The sequence below is a fragment of the Eretmochelys imbricata genome, chromosome 6 (genome assembly GCF_965152235.1).
Source record: "Eretmochelys imbricata isolate rEreImb1 chromosome 6, rEreImb1.hap1, whole genome shotgun sequence".
Taxonomy (NCBI): domain Eukaryota; kingdom Metazoa; phylum Chordata; order Testudines; family Cheloniidae; genus Eretmochelys; species Eretmochelys imbricata.
In genome coordinates this window covers 60311367-60332704 of record NC_135577.1, presented here as the reverse complement: position 1 = coordinate 60332704, position 21338 = coordinate 60311367, and the positions used below count along the sequence as shown (strand labels likewise).

At 50.1% G+C, this 21338-nt stretch overlaps 1 protein-coding gene across 1 annotated transcript in view; it reads left to right on the top strand.

Moving 5' to 3' along the window:
• LRP4 (LDL receptor related protein 4) overlaps nucleotides 1–21338 on the top strand; it is a 102267-nt gene that overhangs the window by 69776 nt on the left and 11153 nt on the right. Inside the window, exons 6-32 of the mRNA XM_077820215.1 lie at nucleotides 685–813; nucleotides 1339–1458; nucleotides 1589–1714; nucleotides 3731–3856; nucleotides 4323–4457; nucleotides 4652–4777; nucleotides 5737–5967; nucleotides 6227–6383; nucleotides 7005–7222; nucleotides 7599–7775; nucleotides 8823–8948; nucleotides 9729–9937; nucleotides 10646–10727; nucleotides 11357–11462; nucleotides 12599–12800; nucleotides 13147–13336; nucleotides 13587–13718; nucleotides 14477–14617; nucleotides 15648–15734; nucleotides 15952–16123; nucleotides 16223–16385; nucleotides 16663–16888; nucleotides 18180–18483; nucleotides 18902–19120; nucleotides 19515–19649; nucleotides 19860–19968; nucleotides 20295–20439. Coding sequence (XP_077676341.1) covers nucleotides 685–813; nucleotides 1339–1458; nucleotides 1589–1714; nucleotides 3731–3856; nucleotides 4323–4457; nucleotides 4652–4777; nucleotides 5737–5967; nucleotides 6227–6383; nucleotides 7005–7222; nucleotides 7599–7775; nucleotides 8823–8948; nucleotides 9729–9937; nucleotides 10646–10727; nucleotides 11357–11462; nucleotides 12599–12800; nucleotides 13147–13336; nucleotides 13587–13718; nucleotides 14477–14617; nucleotides 15648–15734; nucleotides 15952–16123; nucleotides 16223–16385; nucleotides 16663–16888; nucleotides 18180–18483; nucleotides 18902–19120; nucleotides 19515–19649; nucleotides 19860–19968; nucleotides 20295–20439 — 4293 coding nt within the window. The remainder of the gene's footprint in view (nucleotides 1–684; nucleotides 814–1338; nucleotides 1459–1588; nucleotides 1715–3730; nucleotides 3857–4322; nucleotides 4458–4651; nucleotides 4778–5736; nucleotides 5968–6226; nucleotides 6384–7004; nucleotides 7223–7598; nucleotides 7776–8822; nucleotides 8949–9728; nucleotides 9938–10645; nucleotides 10728–11356; nucleotides 11463–12598; nucleotides 12801–13146; nucleotides 13337–13586; nucleotides 13719–14476; nucleotides 14618–15647; nucleotides 15735–15951; nucleotides 16124–16222; nucleotides 16386–16662; nucleotides 16889–18179; nucleotides 18484–18901; nucleotides 19121–19514; nucleotides 19650–19859; nucleotides 19969–20294; nucleotides 20440–21338) is intronic.

Here is a 21338-nt window from a genome sequence, read left to right as displayed (position 1 = left end):
GGGAAACAACACTTCAAAGGCCTGGTGTAAACCCAGGCACCTTGCTGCTCCACTGCTTACCTTCCCATCACATTTCTGAGTCCTTAAAGGAACAGTCCCATACTTCAGACCTGCAGTCTGACCTATCTCAAACCTCAATGCGGTGAGGTTCATCGCACCCCAAAGGCTGACTTTATTCTAAGAGGTATAGGGTTGGGAGATGCTTGTTGCTTTGAGTCTACCCCTTACGCCACTCCCACCCCTTGAGGTATTATATAAGCCTTTATTATAGGGCAGTATGATCTAGTGCTCTGACCACAGAATGAGGGAGTTAGCGCTCCTGGGTTCTGTCCCTGGCGTTCCCTCTGTTGCTTCACCTCTCCATGCCTCAGTTCCCCATCTGTAACTCAGAGATAAGGTTATGGTTCTTGTGAGGGTTAATTTCCGCAGGATGGATCCCCGTGTTGTGCTGAGTGGGTTGGTTCCATTGCATGCAGCTGTCAACAGCTTTCCAGTGAAGTGTCTGTGTCCCTGTCAGTGCTGTGGACGCGCTGAGGGCTGGAGGGAGGGAGCGAGCCACTTGTGTATATGCACTGCACCTGCTGCATTGCGTGTCTGCCAGGCCCCTCTTGTTCCCACAAATATAAGCATAAACTGGCTTGGTCCCTGCCCTTAGCCTTTCTTTCCCCTTGGTTTCCTTGTTAGCATCAGATGTTCCAGCCACAGCCTGTAGCCTAGAGGAGTTCCAGTGTGCCTACGGGCGCTGCATCCTGGATATCTACCACTGTGATGGGGACGATGACTGCGGGGACTGGTCTGATGAGTCCGACTGCTGTGAGTCAGCAGCAAGGGAGAGTAATCCCCTGGGTCCCCCTGGCAGCTGGCACATTGATCCAAATGGGAGGATTTGGCTGGAGCTGGGGAAGATGTCCCTCCCCAGTGCCCTGGCTGGAATTGGTTGGGGAGGGACACTGCCTAGAGGGAAAGTTCCTATTGGTGGAGCCCAAACTGCTTTTGTTGGCTTGGGTGGCAGGGTCATTGTCTAGCTAGGAGCCCTAGATACAGGGGCTGAAGCATTCAAGAATGGGTCAATTACATAAGAACGACCATAGTGGGTCAGACCAATGGTCCATCTAGCTAGGTATCCTGTCTTCAACAGATGCCAGTACCACAGCTTCATGGGGAGTGTACAGAACAGAGCAGCTGGAGTGATCCACCCAAGTTCCCTTCTTTGCTTCTGGCAGTCAGAGATTTAGGGTTGCACTCAGCATGGGGTTCAAGTTCATGCCAGTTCGATGTGAGGATGGCCTGGGGGGAATTGGAATGCCTTGGTACTAATGTGCTGTGCCCTCTCTGCAGCATCTCACCAGCCATGCCGCTCCGGGGAATTCATGTGCAACAGTGGCTTGTGTATCAACGCAGGCTGGCGGTGTGATGGCGACTTCGATTGTGATGACCAGTCAGATGAGAAGAACTGCAGTGAGTGTCTGGGATGCCAGGCAGAGGCTTGATCTGTGGTGATGATATGGAGTGAAAGGAAATTCGGATATGGGGCTGGTGGGCTAGATTATAATTGGTCTGTATAGTAGTTTTTCCTCTGTCTCCCCAGCCACATCCATGTGCACAGCTGACCAGTTCCGCTGTAAATCTGGGCGCTGTGTCCGTCTGTCATGGCGTTGCGATGGAGAGGACGACTGTTCAGACAACAGTGATGAGGAGAGCTGTGAGAACACAGGTAGGTCTTGGCAGGGGGCAGTCACACTGTTTTGTTACAGCTAATGGCTCTGAATTAGACATCATAGGTGGCTAAGCACTGATTCCTCCACCTCCCCACTTTCCCCACCCTTCAGCAACAACTTCTGGTATGGAGACTGCACTTACTGCATTAGTCAATAACATCTCTGTAGATATTGACTGAAGTTCAAGTGTCCATGCTGATCGTTTTAGAGCTATCAGCTGTTGTAGGTACCTTTGTGCGGGAGACGCTAATCCTGAAAATGCAATTACACATGTAACCACAACTACAAGGAGTGTGATAACACCACTGGTCCTCACCCCAGTAATGAAAGGTATCTAAAGAAAAAGTCAAAGGAATGATGACAGCCAAGAAACCAAACCAAACCTGCAGTACCTCTGAAATAAAATATCAGGGTCAGGATGAATGGATACATCCAACACTATAATAAAGCCAGCTCTCTGGAGAGTCTTCACTGAACAGCCAAGACCTACCATAAATATGGTGAAGGTCAGCTGGTAACAGTTAACTGATGGGATCCAATGCGCACACTCTGTAAAATGTCTAAGGATTTGTCTGGCCAGGAATGTTACCTAATGTTCAGTGACTTATAGTAAAGTTGACCTTTAAGAGTCCAAAGCTGGTGCTGAAATTTGGCTCAGTGGAGAATTAGTCTTACCAGCTATGAAAAAAAACATAGGACACAAGCACCTTCCAGACACGTAATTTCCAGTGAGACAAAGCTGATCAGTTGGTGTTGCTTTAGTCTGTCTAATCAGCTATTTGAAATCACAAATCCAGAAATAATGTGGTATCTTTCTGTCAGTTATAATGAACAAGTTTCAGATGTCAAAATGGCTCATTTAAACTGTGGCTCTGCTCTGAAAAGTGACTCTGTAAATATATTGTTGGATTCCAGGTTTGTGTCTCTATCTGGATCTTTTATTGGTGTCCATCACCATAGTCTTTTGATTTTTCTTCTCACACATCACTTGTAATAAAGGTTCTGGAGGTCAAATTATTTCATTAGTACATCTGTAGAGCCCCATTGCCTTTTGTGGGTTTGCCCAGGTGTTACCATAACCAATTCCGCTGACGATTTACAAGAAGGAATCGGTTCCAGCTCCCTCCCTCTGAGCTAGGTTGGTTCTGCAAGACTAATAGGAGTAAACAGCAGTTACAACATATTTTAGTAATTCGGATCATCAGATCTGACTCTGATGATAAAGATGATCCCATTTTATATAGTGACCTTTTACAGTACAAAATTAATTTCAAAAACAAATAAAAGGAGAAAGGAAGGTCCTGGATAAAACTGCACAGCGTCTCTCTGTCATCAGCAGAAACTGAAGAGTGTGGCTCACTTGTGAAATCCTCTTTCCACAGCTGATTTTTCAAGGCTTTGTATAAATCCTAGTCCAAATCCATCAAAGAGCTTTCCATCTAGAACAGGGTAAAACTCTGTTTTCGACAAATGTAAGATTGCATTGGGGTGACATCTCAGATGATGAAAGGAGGAGGAAGCGTGCAGGCTAGCTCCTCAGACGCATGTTGAGAAGGGGCCCAGGACGCTTGTGGAATCTGGTATCAACAGGAATTAAACCATGATCTTGCACTCAATCTGAGAGAAATAAAATATCTGGACTTCTTCGTAGAGTAACAACACTTGGTACAGTCTGGAGGGGAATCTGAGGTCCTCTGAAGCAACACAAGGGAGGAGGCAGTAGTGGGGAGTGTAAAGTGAATTGAAGCTGCTTTCCCAGGATCCACAGAAACACAAAACAATAGGTTCAATCTAATCCCAAAAGAGAAGACTGTAATGAATGTGATGGAGATGCAGTAACCTAGCACAGCCAAGGGGTAAGGGTGCTCTTCTCTTCTCTTCTCTTCTCTTCTCTTCTCTTCTCTTCTCTTCTCTCTGCCCTGGGACTTGCCATTCTGTGCAGCAAACCTCTGCTGAGCTGTTCTTGTTTGAATCCTAGTTCTGGGTGTGTGACTTCCCTTCTGCCCCCACAGGGAGTCCCCAGTGTGCCCCTGACCAGTTCCTTTGTGGGAACGGGCGCTGTATTGGCCAGAGGAAGCTGTGCAACAGTGTGAACGACTGTGGAGATGGCAGCGATGAGAGTCCCCACCAAAACTGCCGTAAGTCTCCCCATTCCCAGTGCCTCATGGTTGAGCTGGGGAAGGTGGGGGTCACTGCCCGTGATGTTATTGAGAGCCATGTACCTAGGGAAAGCGACCCTAGTGATCTTAATAGGAGTTATGAGGAAGAGACCCCATCCATGGTCTCTGGGCTGATTGATGTGCAAGCTTGGGCAGGAGCAATAGGAAGATCAATCCTAGTGCTGTCAAACACCTGAATGTTTTTTCAGAGAGCGAATTCCAAAGGTTCCTGTTCTAACCGCAAATGCACAGATCTTGGGAGGAGTTGTTACCCTCTGTCTGAGCGGAGTGTTGCTGCCACCTGAGGTGATGCAGCCTTCTTCAGGACGTGTCTCCTCCCTTCTGGGTCAGCCTCCTCCACAAGGCTGCTGCTGTCTAACAGCTGAGCATAATAGCAGCTGCCTTGCCTCGTCTCTATCCTCTTTACATGTTACTGCCCCTACAGGTCCACGGACAGGTGAGGAGCACTGCAATCTCAGCAATGGGGGCTGTGCCCAGAAGTGCCAGATGGTGCGAGGGACGGTACAGTGCACCTGCCACACAGGTTACAGGCTGCTGGAGGATGCCCGATTGTGTCAAGGTGAGCCAGCAGGGTCACAGTCATTCTATTTCTCCTCACTGCGGCAATAAGGTACTTGCAGCTGGAGGTCCGTGACAGGGGTGTAAGTTGGAACACGGACATAGAGATAAAGCAGCAGGGAGATGTGGACAGCTCCTGGTAGGGGTGGGAGCTTTGTGACCTAATTGTAACTTTGTTCTCTTGACCTTTTGTAGATGTGAATGAATGTGCTGAGGAGGGTTACTGCAGCCAGGGCTGCACCAACAGTGAGGGTGGCTTCCAGTGCTGGTGTGAGCAAGGCTATGAGCTTCGCCCGGACAAGCGCAGCTGTAAAGCCCTGGGTAAGAAGGAACTATCAGCTCTGGCATGCACACGTGTGCGTGTGCACATGCTGGTAATTCAGTTCAGTAATACTTGGTTAACCTGGCTAGGTGGATAAGTCCTACTAATATGTAAGAGAGGTGGGGCTCTCAAGTCTGTGTCAGAGATTCACCCTCCAGGTTTACTGTCCAATGGTTGGTAGCTGTGTAGTGCCACAACTCTCCCTGCGCTAGGGTCAAGCCCAGCTCCCCTCCTTCTGTCTCCCTTGTGTCCCGGACCCTGCAGCAGAAAGAATTTCCCTGTCATGCTGGTTGCACAGTCGTGCCTCTGTGGGTTTGGACTGTGCTTTGTAACCAGAAATGGAAACAGACTCATGATCACCGATTCTGTATTGGCAAGGCTCTGCTTTATGTTTTGCATATTTCATTCTCTGAGTGTGGACACGATGTGCTTTTAAAGACACACATTGTTTTCACCTTAGCTTGGTTACTTAGCTCCCCTAATGTAGCATAGCTCAGCAAGTGCTGTTGTATACCTACTTACAAGACAAAACCAAAAAAAGAAAGAAAAAAGGCAGCCCCCTCTGCTAAGCTTGCTCTGACTGTCTAGGACTGACTGACTAACTGTTGTCTCACCTGACCTTTCAGACTGTAAGCTGTGTTGTAGAGAGGGAGGGCGGAGTACACCATATGCTTGTGATGTCAGCATACTGTGGGCAGGTGCTTGTGTCTGGTGGAATGGCTGCTGGGGCTGATGTGAGAAGCTCAGGCAGGGGATGGGGTTGATCAACTCTTGGTGCAAAGTGCTTCAAAGCTGCCCAACCCAGTGTCATTAGTGTGAACGCTCACCTTGTCTCCTCTTCCCAGTGCTTTACACCCACCAGTTGGCTCTCTGGTACCAACGTAACGAAGTGATAACATTGGGCTCAGAGGCTGACCATGCCAGGTTCCCCTCATGCTCTCTTCTGTATGTCCCTCAGGGCCAGAGCCAGTGCTGCTCTTTGCCAATCGGATTGACATCCGGCAGGTGCTGCCTCACCGCTCGGAGTACACCTTGCTCCTGAACAACCTGGAGAATGCCATTGCCCTTGATTTCCACCACAGCAAGGAGCTGGTGTTCTGGTCTGATGTCACACTGGACCGCATCATGAGGGCCAACCTTAATGGCAGCAACGTAGAAGAGGTGGTGTCCACAGGGCTGGAGAGCCCAGGTGTGTGGCCAGGAATCAGGGCAAAGGCATGGGAAGCTGACCAGACCACACAATGTGGGAGTGGAGGAAGAGAGAGACAGCTGGGATGTATCCCCTGTGTATGGCTCTTGTTAGATGGGGATGGTGGAGGGTACTCTCCTCCTGGAGTTTATCTAGAGGCTGGGTCTCTAGAGGGATTGAGGGAGAAGAGGAATTGTTCCTAGCAGCATAATCTGCCCTCCTTGGTTTTGGTCTGTGATTAATTCTCCCCCTTGGCTAGGTGGACTTGCCATTGACTGGATCCATGACAAGCTGTATTGGACAGACTCTGGTACGTCTCGGATTGAAGTGGCAAATCTGGATGGCACGCACAGAAAGGTGCTTCTGTGGGAGAACCTGGAGAAACCACGAGCAATCGCACTTCACCCCGTGGAGGGGTGAGTAGGGGCATGGGGCTCCACTAACTCCTCTATTGGACTCTATTGCGGGAACCCTCTAAATCAGTGCTTAATTTGTGCCAGGGCTTGCCAGGGCTGACCCCAACACCTCTAGGCTTGGAAGTTCATAGCCCCGGCATCTCTGGGCTTGCCATGTCAGTTATGAGAGTAAAAAAATTGCTTGATCCCTGGCACCTAATTGGTTGAGCCCCGGCACCTCTTTCGTTACAAATTAAGTACTGTTCCAAATACATGGGACTCAGCAGTGAGGGCCCTATCCTTGATCTAGACTTCTCCTTGTTTCGTGGCCCAGGGCTGCCTCTGTGTGCGCACAGTATTGCCTTTGATCACAGGGTTAGGGAGCCTTACGAAGCAGGAGGCTCCAGGCCAGGATGCACCCATGGAGGTGTTTGCCCTTCCCTTGGGTGACTGCAAATTGAATCCAAAGAGTGGTGCATGGCAGGCTGGGGCTGCTCTTGGCTTCCCTGTGATCGAGATCAAGTATCCCATGGCTTGAGGTTACAGAGCCAGCTTATTCTCTCCCTTGCTGTGAAGTGATGCCTGGTGCCATACTTAGGGCCTCAATTTCCTAGCCTTCAGGCCTCTCCTTCTCTCCTCTAGCACCATCTACTGGACAGATTGGGGCAACACACCTCGCATAGAATACTCCAGCATGGATGGCTCCAATCGACGTATCATTGCTGATACGCACCTCTTCTGGCCCAATGGGCTGACCATTGACTATGCTGGGCACAGGATGTACTGGGTGGACGCCAAGCACCATGTCATTGAGAGGGCTGACTTGGATGGGCGGAACAGGAAGGCTGTTATCAGCCAAGGTGAGACCGAGGCTTCAGCTGTGGGGAGAGCTATGCTGCACCAGGAAAGATATAGCAGCACAGAGTGAGCTTTGGAGCAACCTGTATGAGGGCTACTACATTTACTTTCCATTCCCTCAAATCCCTGAACACCACCATGGGGTGAGTCTGCCATACTTCTCCCTTCCCTTGGGGACAGGCTCTGCCCCTCTCATCCCAGCCCTTGAAGAGAAGCACAGTTATTTTGGTGAACGCTGGATTTGGCTCTGCTGAGTCTGTTAGGGTCAGAGACCCCTGGGTGTGCAGAAGCGCCCCAGAGGGACAGGCTCAGGGGCTTTCCTCTGCTTTTCCTGGGGTCCGGATTAACCTGTATGTCTGTGCTGGACTCTTGCTGCAGGCCTCCCACACCCCTTTGCTATCACAGTGTTTGAGGATAGCCTGTACTGGACGGACTGGCACACCAAGAGCATCAATAGTGCCAACAAATTCACCGGCAAGAACCAGGAGATCATCCGCAACAAGCTACACTTCCCCATGGACATTCACACACTGCACCCTCAGCGCCAGCCAGCAGGTAACTGCAAAGGGGGCAGGGAGACACATCTGCAGGGGGAAAGCCAACCAGCTGGGGACCTGTCGCTGCCCAGCGTCTATGGCAGGGAGCGTCCAGGCCTAGGGGCCTCAGGGATACTGTTCTATCCACTACTCACTGTCTCCCTTGTGAGTCCCACGCATGACCCCAAGTTTACCTCTGCTACCAGAGTCCAGCACTAATTTCTCCATCCAGCAACTTTTGGTTTGATGTTATTTCAAGGCTCTCATCTCCAGTTATTGGATGGGTATACCACAGCCTGCCCCCGTCCCCTTGCTGGCACAGGGGGACAGTTGCTTTCTGATGATGAATGTTTAGGGCAGTGATCCCCAAACTGTGGGGCGTGCCCCCCTAGGGGGGTGTGGTGGAAGGTTTGGGGGGGTGCAGTGGGGCCTGGGTCAGCCCCCATAGGGGGCAAGGAGGGAGTGCCTCCCAGCTCCACTCTGGACACGCCTCCCCCAGCCACCGGCTCCTGACTGCAGTTCCACTCCTGGCCATGGTGCCAGCTGCAGCCTGACGGCGGCCCCGACCATGGCCCCGCTCCCGGCCACAGCTCTGCTCCCAGCTGTGGCCTCTGGCTCCCAGCCCCGAATATAGCCCTGTTCCTGGTCGCAACCTCAGCTGCAGCACTGGCGCTGCTCCCAAGCATGGCTCCCAGCCCCAACTGCAGTTCCTGGTAGGGGGATGTGGACCAGGTAAGGGGGGAACGCAACCAAAAAAGTTTGGGGACCACTAGTTTAAGGCTTGTCTAAACACAAGTTATTCTGAAATAGTTACACCACTTTACGTTCACTCCCTACCCTATTCCAGAATAATTTCCCTATGTAGACAAGCCCTTTGTGCCCATGTCCCTGTGGGGCTGGTCTTTGTGAATGGGCAGGAGGTTGAAATAGCTACCCCAGAGTAGAACATTTCCCAGCTCTTGTGTGTGTGCCTGCGTGTTCTCTCTCTGCCCTCACCCCTGCTACATCTCTTGCTCTCTTTACTGGTTGCCTTATGCGTGGTTGTTTTTGTTTTTGGCTATTTGAGCAGGGAAAAACCGCTGTGGGGCCAACAATGGGGGCTGCACTCACCTGTGCTTGCCAAACAGCAAGGATTACACCTGTGCCTGCCCCACAGGCTTCCGCAAGACCAGCAGCCACACCTGTGCTCAGAGTAAGTGGGGTGGGATCGGAGCCTGCATGCCACAGTCCCAAATGCTCCCAGTCTCGGATGTGCTCACGCAGCCCCATGTCCCATGTGTAGAAGTGGGTCAGAAATCTGAGTAAGCAGCAGCTGTGTCACTTCCAGACACAGGGTGAGAGGGGTGCCGCAGGAAAAGCCTTTAGAAGAGAGTAGGGTAACATAAAAGGCCTGCTGTAAGCTCACGTCCTCCTTTTGCACCCCCACTCCAGCCCCACCTACTGAGCACCAGCTTGGCGCAAGATGTGTGCTTGCTTTGCATGTCCACTCCAGCCTACTTACAGCTGAGGTAGTGCTAATGCCACAGTTGAATGGGTGTGTCACCTGGAAACTCCCACATAAACTACCCCCTTTGGCCTTTGTGAGGAATGAACAGCTTAATTCCAAGGACTGCAAGGGAGTTACTCCTTATTTACAGTGCGCTCAATTACAGGAGAATTAGCCCCCTTGTCTCCTGGAATCAGAGAAGATGGCAAAGCTACCTGCTGTAGGTCAGATCTGTGCCATCCTCTGAGGGCCATAGTGGGCTTGTTCTTTGCAGTGTGATCTCTCCCACCCCCAGGAAACAGCTGCCCATACTATGTTCTCCTTCCTCCCCCCACACTATTCCCAGCAGTGAGGGCCTGGTGTGTGAATCAGCATTGAGTGGTGTGTATGCAGTGGAGCTCCGATGTAACAGGAGAATTGTCTGTGTCTGTCACTATGTTGTTGAACTTAGAGAAATTAAAAGAAGACCTTTCGACCTTTGATCAGGTCTTGACAAGTTCCTGCTTTTTGCCCGAAGGATGGACATCCGTCGGATCAGCTTTGACACAGAAGACCTGTCAGATGATGTCATCCCCTTGGCTGATGTGCGCAGTGCTGTGGCTCTGGACTGGGACTCAAAGGATGACTATGTCTACTGGACAGATGTCAGCACTGACTCCATTAGCAGAGCAAAATGGGATGGCTCAGGCCAGGAGGTACAGTATTCTGTAGATGTGGGGTTACTAGGCCAAGCAGCTTCTGGGGATCTCAGCCTTCTGTGTTGTGAATCTGGCTTGAGGTTTCTGTATGAACCATTGGGGCTCTATCAGCCTTCTGCGGGTCTGCTACCCTGGTCCTGTCCATGCCCACATTAGTTTTGGCTCCTGTTAATCGCTGGTGATCCGAGGTGAGCTCTTAAACCTTCGTGTGTGCTGTGTTTGCACCTCCTTGTCTGGGACTCCCTGCAGTTAGGGCAAGAGAAAACGTTGATTTGTAAATACCGAGTTCCGGCTTTGATTTTTCACAGGCCGAGTTTCAATAAAACGCAAATGAACAAGGTTCTAAATCCCCTTTTCCCTGGCTCAGCAGGAACTGAGAGTGTGGCAGGGACTGTGCTTTCCCTTGAGCTACTTTCTCGGCATCCCCTTTGACTCATGCTCAGGCTGCCATTGACAGAGCTCAAGAGTTTGGCGGTTGGGGAATGAAATAAAGGTAGAAAATGGGGATGTCCAACAACCATTCTTTAAAAGTCATTTTTGAATTCTAAACTCCTCAACACTTTTTCTCATGTGGATTTTTGCTGCATGGATTTTGCTAGCCTGAGTTGTTTGTATTGCTGGCAGTGGACAGGAGGAGAGCCAGGCTCAAGGACTTTTCTCACTGGAGTTTCTTGTTTGGTGACCTTTGTTTTGGTTCTTGCTCAGGTTGTGGTGGATACCAGCTTGGAAAGCCCAGCTGGACTGGCTATCGATTGGGTCACCAACAAGCTGTATTGGACTGACGCAGGTATTGGGGTCTTCTGCTCTCTACAGGCTGTAACCTTCTTCCCTGTTCATAAAAACTCAGTATTAGCTTGGCAGCCCGATCTGTTTCAGTTTTGTCTTTCTCCATTTGGCAAACATGGGTTCTCCTTTCCCATCTTTCTAATGAAGCAGGAACCAACTTGGCTTCCTGTGTTACTTCTAGTGGGGCTACAACCCCATTGCTGATGTCTGCAGGAATGTGTATGTCTGAGGACAACAGCTGCTCGCTGCAGAAGGCTTTCACTTATGTTTTCCAGCCACGTACCTCAGGACAGAATGGTTAGAATCTGGAGGATATTTCTGCCAGAGAATTAGAGTTCTGAGGTATGTCAGGAAGGTATCTCCCTAGACATCCTCTGGGGCCTTGCCAGATGCCTGTGATGGTCTGGCAGAGCACTGCCTCCCATCTGCACAAGGTTTCAGCAGTTGCTGGGGTTGGGAAGTTGAACGTGAGAGTTCTCTGCTGAGTAAGTCTGTTCCACACTCACTCTAGTCCTCCCAGGTCAGGTGAGGGGATGGCAGGCAGGGAAACGGAATCACTGTATCAATGTTCGTTTCTTCTGTCTCCTGTGATTCTAGAGGTCTTTGATCTTTCTCTCCTGATCTCTGTAGGAACAGACCGGATAGAGGTCTCCAACACAGATGGGACCATGAGGACTGTACTGATCTGGGAGAACCTAGACAGACCACGAGATATTGTGGTGGATCCTGTTGGAGGGTGAGAACTTCTTTCCTCTGAGGATTACATGGCAATAACTTCTGTGTCTCTGAACTGTTTGGATTTGATTCATTGTGCCATTGCCCTTATATCGGACACTTTTTGGAGCTTAAGAGAGACCCACACCTAGAAAGGCCTCCATAACAGGTCTACCAAGGACTGAAAAGAAGGGCCTGACTTGTGGATGCTGATGGCATCGACAAGACAACTAGCAGGCACTTCTAGAACGGTCAGCTCAGAGTGATAGCTCTTATTTTGGGCCTCCTCCCACTCACACAGTGTAAATCAGGAGTAACCCACTAGAGTCCATATAGTTACACTAGTGTAAAATAAGTTTGAGAAGAGAATGAGGGGTTTTATTTATTTATTTAGGGTGTTCTTCATTCCACATTGATGCTGAGCTCTTGTGAGGGCCCTGCTATCCGCTTGGCCGTTAGGTTAATCTGAAGACAGAGAAGTGAATTACACTGGCATATCACCAGATAAATTAGTGCAAACATTATAGGTCCCAAGTGAGCTGCAGAATCAGTGGGCCCAGGAATATTAAATCCAGTGAGAGTCTCCAACATTTCCCACAGAAAGAAAATCTCAAAATAGCAGGTTTATAGGAAATGAATTGTTGTAATAAAAGCTTCTGCCTTTGAGCCACAGGACCTTGCAGAGCCAAGCATCAGACTAGGTTGGGTGGCTGGGCTCAAACCCAGCAGCTCTTGCTTCCCAAGTGCTGAAAGGCTGGAATAAATCTGCACTGTTCTCTTCTTTTGTGTTTACTGGGAGGCTGATGCAGAGCAGCTCTACTTCCATCTCATGATTGCAGGGATTTGAAGACCGTTAAGAAATATCTTCTTAAGGCAATAATAGGCCAACTTGCTTCTGCATCCTATTTCAGTCTTACCATCTCCCTCCTTCTTGCCAGGTTCTTGGCAGAGGAGGGACTATGGATTCTGGACCAGGACAATGTGTATAAAAATGTGGCAGGGCCTTAAGAATGGAAGCACAGATCATGTTAGCCTGACACTGTTTCCCACTGGCTGCTGAAGGCACCAAGACACTTGACTTCTTTAGCTAATGGTGAGCAGCTGTGGGAGCAGGAGCAGGAGTGCAGGTGCTCACTTCCCTTTGGGCCCTGTGTTCAGGTTCATGTACTGGACTGACTGGGGAGTCAGCCCGAAGATTGAGCGTGCCGGTATGGATGCCTCCAGCCGCTTGGTGATCATCTCCTCCAATCTGACTTGGCCCAACGGGCTGGCCATTGACTACGAGTCTCAGCACCTGTATTGGGCGGATGCTGGCATGAAGACCGTTGAGTATGCGAACCTGGATGGCAGTGAGAGAAAGGTAAGAGAACCCTGCCAGAGGGAAGGGGAGGCTGGGATACTGAATGCCTGTCCAAGGGGGAAAGTGCCGGCAGGAAAGAACGTCATGGGCCAAATGGAAGTAAAGTTCCCATATCAAGACATTGTCAGCTACTTGTACAGAGAGAAAAGAGCCCCCTTTTATGAGTGCAAAGTATGTGGGCAGCCACCTATCCCACACCAACCTTTCCCCACCTTGATGCTACCAGGCCATTTACATATCACCTTTGTTGTTCTCCAAGCCCCATCCAGTCTAGGGGATGACTGGAGGTGTGGGTGGAAGCACTACCATCTGATTTCCTGAGGACTTTTGTTTTGGGGGCTGACAGGTGCTGATTGGAAGCAATCTGCCCCATCCATTTGGACTTACTCTTTATGGTGAGCGGATCTACTGGACAGACTGGCAGGCCAAGAGCATCCAGAGTGCAGACAGAAGGACGGGGCAGGCTCGTGAAACGCTGCAGGATAACTTGGAGAACCTCATGGACATTCATGTTTTCCACCGGCACAGACCTACAGGTACAGAGTCAGCCTCACCCCCATGGGGAGCTCTGAACTCACCCAGGCTCTTGCTGCCCTGAATATCTGGAGTGCGTGTGCGTGTGTAATAAATCCCTATTGGCCTCTTAAAGAGAGTGTGCTCCCATACCCCCAGCCTGCATCTCTATAGCTGTTGCCCACTTTGATAGTGACCGTCCCTCCAGGAGCCCAAGGCTGAGCTCACGGGGGTATGCCTGTGCCTCATGGTTTTCTCCTCTCCCCCTTCCAGTACGCACAGCATGTGGAGTTAATAATGGTGGCTGCAGCCACCTGTGCCTCCTGGCACCTCTCCCTAAAGGTTATAGCTGTACCTGCCCCACTGGTATCAACCTCCAACCTGATGGCAAGACCTGCTCATCTGGTAAGTTTCCTCTGTAGGGTTCCCACTGTAGTTGGATCTCAGGCCCCACGTTCCACTCCTGGCCCCTTGGCACAAGTTACTGGAACCCACTCCTCATGGGACTTGGTTGTGACTCCACCATCCTCGGCCCCTTGAGAAGCCCATGTAGTGCTTGTGCCCTCAGGACTGGTGGTAAAAGTCGATGGGTTGGCTTGGGGTGCCCTGGGAGGGATGTGGGGAGATTAAATTATCCAAAAGGAAAACTTCACCAACGTGATGCCATATGGTACATCTGTATGTCAGACTCTCCCGTAGATCTGTCTTGAGTTTGAAGTGGGCTCAGTCCCTTCCTGGAAAGGTGGTGTACTCTACAGTACAGCTGAATAGATCCTACCCCTCCCCTCACAGCCACCTTCCCTTTCAGTACCATGAAGAATCTTGGCTTCAGGCCTTTGAAGCAATAACTCTGCATGGGTCCCATCTTGTTCACCTCAGTAGGAAAACTGGTTTCCACTCCCCCACAATTAACACTTCTGTGAAGGCTTTCCCCTTCCCACCCCACAGGTAACTAGAGAACTGTTCTGTGTTACTCAGTGGAGTGGGAGAGTCTTTCCATGTATGGTATTTCAGATCTAGGACCTTCCCTTCTCCCTAAAGGTTGAAGCTGTCTCTTGGGTGGCTCAAGGATATGATTCAGCAGACGGTGCCCAAGGGACAATTGGCTTGACCTTCTCCCTGCCCTTCACTGACACTGTTGGTCTATCCTCAACTTTCTGCAGGGATGACCAGCTTCCTGATCTTTGCCAGAAGGATGGACATCCGCATGGTGTCCTTGGATATCCCGTATTTTGCAGACGTCGTTGTCTCAGTCAATGTCACTATGAAAAACACCATTGCCATTGGGGTGGATCCTCAGGAAGGTCTGAACTGCCTTGTATATCTAACCACATTCACAACTGATTATTTCAGGGCTGCAGCTCTTAATTAACGGTGTCTCTCTGCGGGAAGGCACTGCCAGTGGTTCACTCGGTGTCCATAAACGTGGACAGATGTAGGCTCCTGTTTCTCCAATGCATGCTGCATAGATTCCCTTCCTTCGCCACTGTTGTGATTCTAAGACAGGCTCCAGTTGGCTGACATGCAGGGCTAAAACCCCAACTAGCTGGAAGAAGCGGCCTTGTTCATTGAGACAGGCTCACGTAGTCTGAATTTAAATAATTTGCTCTCCTATCTAAGTCTTGTTAATGTAAAGAGAGCTGGGCTGGTGGCTGTTGGTTACACTGAGGGCTTGTGTACACTTGAAATGCTGCAGCTGCGCTGCTGTAGCATTTCAAGTATAGACACTCACTACAGTGCTGGGAAGGGTTCTCCCATTGGCATAGGTAACCCACCTCGCTGAGAGGCAGTAGTTCAATTAACAGAAGAATTCTGTCTATGTTGCTCAGGGCTGTGGATTTTTCACACCCCTGAGCAACGTAATTGGTTTGACTTAAATTCTGAGGATTGACTTGGCCTGTGTATCTGGCATTATCTGTCTGGGTTGAACCCCATTTTGTGTGGTGGGCGAGAATGTCTGAGTCTTGTCCTCTGGGACCATCCTGAAATCCAGACATGGGTCTGATTACACTATGGGTCAGTAACATCTTAAATAATAAACAGCATCATTCTGTACAGGGACCCTTTCAAGAGCAGCCGTGAGCTCCCCAGAGGCAGTGTTCCTCACCATTCACTATGGCACCTCCCTCTGGGAGAGGCTGGAACTGGAGGAGCTGTGGCTTTTCTATCCCTTTAACTGAATTACTGTGACTCTGTGTCCTATGGCGCTGGACACTGACAGACCACTGGACTGCATGACCCTGCTGCTCTTCAGAGTAATCCAGGTGCCGATAACCTCAAGGAGGTTATATAAAGGAGTTTGCTGATTTTTGATTTTTCCAATTTCCCTACCAGGAAAGGTTTACTGGTCAGATAGCACGCTGCGGAAAATCAGCAGGGCTGCCCTGAATGGCTCACAGTATGAAGACATCATCACCACAGGTGAGGGATGCTTTGCCAGAGTGCACCATATCTTTATGTGGCAGCCTGGAGCGGAATTCCTTGGGTTTCCAGCTCTAGGGGAGTCAGGGGTGGAAGTCCTATAGGTACTGTAGGGGGAGCACTCCCAAACTTGAGTGGTGAGCAGGGGCAATCCCCAGGGTTATCTGATCGGTGTTGAAGGATGAGAAGTTACCTTGGTACAATTCTGCTTTCTCAGGTCTGCTGACCACAGATGGCCTGGCAGTGGATGCTATTGGCCGCAAGGTATATTGGACAGACACGGGAACCAATCGGATTGAAGTGGGCAACCTGGATGGATCAATGAGGAAGGTTTTGGTCTGGCAGAACTTGGACAGCCCAAGGGCAATTGCACTGTACCATGAGATGGGGTTAGTGCTGGCAGGGTACTGTCTTGAGGAAGAAGGCCTGGAGGCATTAACCTCTCTGCTGTTTCTCTGATGTGTTCTTGGCTTTCCACTTTTCCCTAGATACATGTACTGGACGGACTGGGGTGAGAATGCCAAGCTGGAACGCTCTGGCATGGATGGCTCAGGACGCCTGGTGCTGATCAGCAACAACCTGGGCTGGCCCAATGGGCTGGCAGTGGATAAGGCTGGATCGCAGCTGCTCTGGGCCGATGCGCACACAGAGGTTGGTGTCTTCTCTGTAATGATTCCTATGGGATTAACATTGCAGCCTTGGTATCCTAGAGGCCGTTTCTGAAGTCCCTGGGTAAGGTGTCAGAAGAGAAAGGAACTGTGTGGAAGCACTCTGAGGCTTCGTGTGGGCCTGGGCTGTTGGGGATGGTGGACCAGAGCCATGTTGCTTGCTTGGACTCCAGTCCCAGCTTCACACATGCTTGTCTTTGCTCAGGACATTATCTAAGGGAAAGGACTGAGCAGGGTGTTCCTTCTTGCCCCCTCTCTAGCGCATTGAGGCTGCAGACCTAAATGGTGCAAACCGCCACACCCTGCTGTCCCCAGTGCAGCATCCCTATGGTCTCACCCTACTGGACTCATACATCTACTGGACTGACTGGCAAACCCGCAGCATTCACCGGGCTGACAAGGATACCGGCGCCAACGTCATCCTGGTGAGGGCAAACCTGCCCGGCCTGATGGACATTCAAGCTGTTGACAGGACACGGCCTCTTGGTGAGTTTCCAGACTCCTTGGAGCCAGGAGTATCATCAGGCCTTGGAGCCAGGAGTATCATCTCCATATGACTAGAGGGGCCTCTGGAAGCTGTCATTGAGAGGGCTCTTCTGGTATTTCATTGGGAGATCATGCAGGGCCGAAAAGAAATTCCTTCTCCAACCCCCGTCCCTACCCCAACCCCCTCCCACAGTAACTGACTGTTTCCATTATCCACCCAGGTGCACAGTCTTGGTGTCATTTTTGGCTCCTGCTTCCCCTTCTCTCCTTGCATTTAGGCTGTCACTCAGTCCAGACCATTCATAGACACAGCAAATACTCAAGCCTACTGCTGCTAAAACCCTTTTCCTCATTTGCTGCTTTCATCACATCCTCCTCCTCCTCCAATGTCTCCTTGGCAGTGTAAAATTCCTTACCCTACCCTTCTGGGGTCTGCACAGCCATTCCCTGTCTCCTGTTCATTTCCCATCCTCAGTGTTCCCTTGCTCTGCTGGCTTGGTTCACTGGAATGTGCCTCCTTCCCTTCTCCTACAGGCAGCTCTTGGCCTCTTCTCACATGGCTGAAACATCCTCCCTAACACTGTGCACTATGCAACCTCACTCCTTCCTCAACACCTGCTGCTTTTGGTCAGCATCCCAGTCCCACTCCCTCCTGTTTGCTCCAGCCCTGACACCGCCCTTGTCCCATACCTGTTGCCTTCTCCCTTGCTTCTGCTGGACTTTCCTCCCTCACACTAAATATATATAGATTTAATAATAAAAAAAAGCCTGACTATTCCCATGATAAAACTAAATATGCATACCCACTAAGAAGCCATTTGCTTAATGTGGGCCTATCTAGCACCCCTGCTACATGTGTCTAACTCAGAATGGAAACTTCTGGGCCAGACTGGCTAGGGGTGGCTTATTATGCCACTCCTGCACTCTTTCCAGCTGGGGGGGTGTTGCTGCTATTGCAAATAGCAGAGCTAAACTGGAATCACATGATCCTCAGACAGCCAGTGGAAACCAGCTGTTTGCTGTTTCTTCCATTGGGAAGTTCTAATATCAAGGAGTACAGGCCAGGGGGCTGCCCCTACTGGACCCCCACATCCACTGATCCTGCAGAGCACAGTTGAATCTTTGGGTAAGTGTCCCTTCGTGGTGACCTACAATCTAGTCCTAGCAAGGATGCCGTTGGAATGAAATCAGCGGCCAGTGAATTATGTGTTTGTGCCCTGTAAACAGATGGAAGGCTTAGGTCTCTGGAAACATGGAGTCAGGCTGACTTTTCCTCTTCCTTTTTCCCAAGGCTTTAACAAGTGCAGCATAAGGAATGGTGGCTGCTCCCACCTCTGCCTGCCCCACCCTGCTGGCTTCTCTTGTGCCTGCCCCACCGGCATCCAGCTGAAGAGTGATGAGCAGACCTGTGATCCCTCTCCGGAGACCTATCTGCTCTTCTCCAGCCGTGGCTCCATCCGACGCATCTCACTGGACACAAATGATCACACTGATGTGCATGTCCCTGTCCCAGAGCTGAACAATGTCATCTCTCTGGACTATGACAGTGTGGACGGCAAGATTTACTACACAGATGTCTTCCTTGATGTCATCAGGTAGGTGCCCAGGGGTAAGTAGCTGCTGGGCGCCCAGCCTCTTAGGCTGAGTTTCTTTGCACTGTTGGCTGCTCTTATAGATTAGTGTTTTACAGTAGGCGGAGGTGGTTCCTGCCTGAAGGGCTGGGAATGTAGTGATACTCACCGACAGCATACACAGCATCCGATGAAGTGAGCTGTAACTCATGAAAGCTTATGCTCAGATAAATTTGTTAGTCTCTAAGGTGCCACAAGTACTCCTTTTCTTCTTACAGCAGTTTGTGTTACTGAACTAATTGTTGGAGACACATGTAGCCTTCATGGGAACTGGGGGGGAAGAGCTGGTGGTCCCACTGATAGAGAAGAATGGCACAGGGAGACTTGAAGGATCATGAGGAGCCCTCTTATGCCTTATCCTGTTTGGCACTGATTTCCCCAGGCGGGCAGACCTGAATGGCAGCAGCATGGAGACAGTCATTGGTCATGGGCTGAAGACGACGGATGGCTTGGCAGTGGACTGGGTTGCCAGGAACCTGTACTGGACTGACACAGGTCGCAACACCATTGAAGTGGCCAGACTGGATGGCAGCTGCAGAAAAGTGCTTATTAATAACAGCCTGGATGAACCCCGAGCAATTGCTGCCTTTCCCAAGAAGGGGTAGGTTTAGGGCCAAGTGGAGGGGAAGATGTGGGAGGTCAGGATGTACAAGGCCAGTTCAATGGGAGGGAGATCTGGGAGGAAGGAAGGATGTGTGGTCTGAGTCTGGCAAGTTCCTGGAGACTGGGCTGCCTTTGTTTGGAGTGGGATGATGTTAGCGGCTGGGGAAGAGTTAGGTCCAGCTTGGAGTGATGCGGGCCAAGATTGGGAAAATGGGGTGTGATAAGTGAACAAAACTGGAACTTTTAGTGAAAAATGTACACTCAGCTGTTTTAGTCCACAAGTAAAGTTTTTAGTGGACTTAATAATGCAAAGTCTCATACCTGTCCTTCTGCCTCTTCCCCCATCCTCTGGGGGCTTACCTGTCTCTTGCATCTGCCTTGTCTCTGTTCAGGTACCTCTTCTGGACGGACTGGGGTCACATCGCTAAAATTGAGCGGGCAAACTTGGATGGCTCTGAGCGCAAAATTCTAATCAACACTGACCTGGGCTGGCCCAATGGACTGACATTAGACTATGATACTAGAAGGTCAGTTCAAGAGTGGGAGTGATGCTGTCATACCCAGGAGAACTGAGTAAGATATGTAGTGCACCTGAGCCTTTTTAGCTCAATCCTCTGAAGTGTTTTGCCTGATCTGAGGCATCTTGGGCTAGTGAGTGACTCAGAAGTGTGACGTGTGAGTATGGGTGGAAGACTAACAGTGGGGTTTGGTCTCATCTCTTTTCCCTGTCTCTATAGGATTTACTGGGTGGATGCACATCTTGACCGTATAGAGAGTGCTGATCTCAATGGGAAGCTACGCCAGGTCCTGGTCAGCCAGGTTTCACACCCCTTTGCCCTGACACAGGTAAAAAGGAGCCCGCTGGTATTGGTGAATGCAGTGACTGCTGTACAGCCAGGCTCCACAGGGGATAGTACAGACTGCTTGGGTATATATGGGGTAGTGGGGGATCTGGTGTGTTCCTCTCTGGGTTGGGATTTACCTAAGGCTGTTTCTAGAAAAAGAGTTTGGCTGAGGGGATGTGGGAAGCTCCTGATTGACATTGAGAAGAGGGAAGTTAGGCTGGGAAGGGGATTTGTCTGGAGTCCTAAGCCCTATGAATACTCTTGTTGCAGTTCCTGTATATATGTGACCAAATGCTCTAATGCCTTTGATTTTTTCCCTCTGAGCAGCAGGACAGGTGGATCTACTGGACTGACTGGCAAACCAAATCTATCCAGCGAGTGGACAAATACTCAGGCCGAAACAAGGAGACTGTCCTGGCCAATGTTGAGGGGCTAATGGATATCATTGTGGTCTCCCCACAGAGGCAGACAGGTATATGGGGTGATCCTAATTGCTGCATCTGCTAGTTGGTGCCAAGCAGGTTGCAGGTACTCTGGCATGTTTAATGAGTGCAGTCTCTCACCAGAGAGCCCTTGCCCTCCACTCACCCCCCTTTGTGTGGCCTACAAACTGTGACTCTTCCCTCAGTCTTGGTTGGGCACGTTCTCTGCATCTCTAAGATTTCAGCTGAGGAAGCCTATGTTATAACTTCCTTATAACTGCCTGTCTTTCCTCATTCAGGAAGGGCAGGCAGGGAAAAAAGGGAGGAGTTGCATTGTACATCCAGAATATATATTCTTGTTCTGAGGTCCAAAAGGAGGTGAGAGGAAGGCCCGTTGAAAGTCTCTGGGTGAAGATAAGGAGGGGAAAAACCAGGGGCAATGTCATGGTAGGAGACTACTACAGCCTACCAGATCAGGAGGAGGATGAAGCATGTCCAGAACAAATAACAGAAATACCAAAACACAAGATCTGATAGTAATGGGAAACTTGAACTACCCCGATGTCTGTTGAAAAAGTAACACAAAATGGCCAGTAATTTCATGGAACGTGTTGGGGACAACTTCTTGTTTCAGAAGGTGGAGGAAGTAACTGGGGGACGGTCAGTTTAGACTTGTCTTACTAATGGAGAATTGTGTTGCAAATCTGAAGGTGGACAGCAACTGAGGGGAAAGTGATCATAAAATGGTAGATTTCATGAGCCTAAGGAAAGGAAGTAGTGAGAGCAGCTGAATAAGGAAGATGGACTTAAAAAAAAAAAAAAAAATTCTTTAACCAACTCAGAGAACTGGTAGGTAAGGTTCAATGAGAAGAAACTCTAAGGGTATGTCTTCACTACCCGCCGGATCGGCGGGCAGCAATCGATCCAGCAGGTATCGATCTATTGTGTC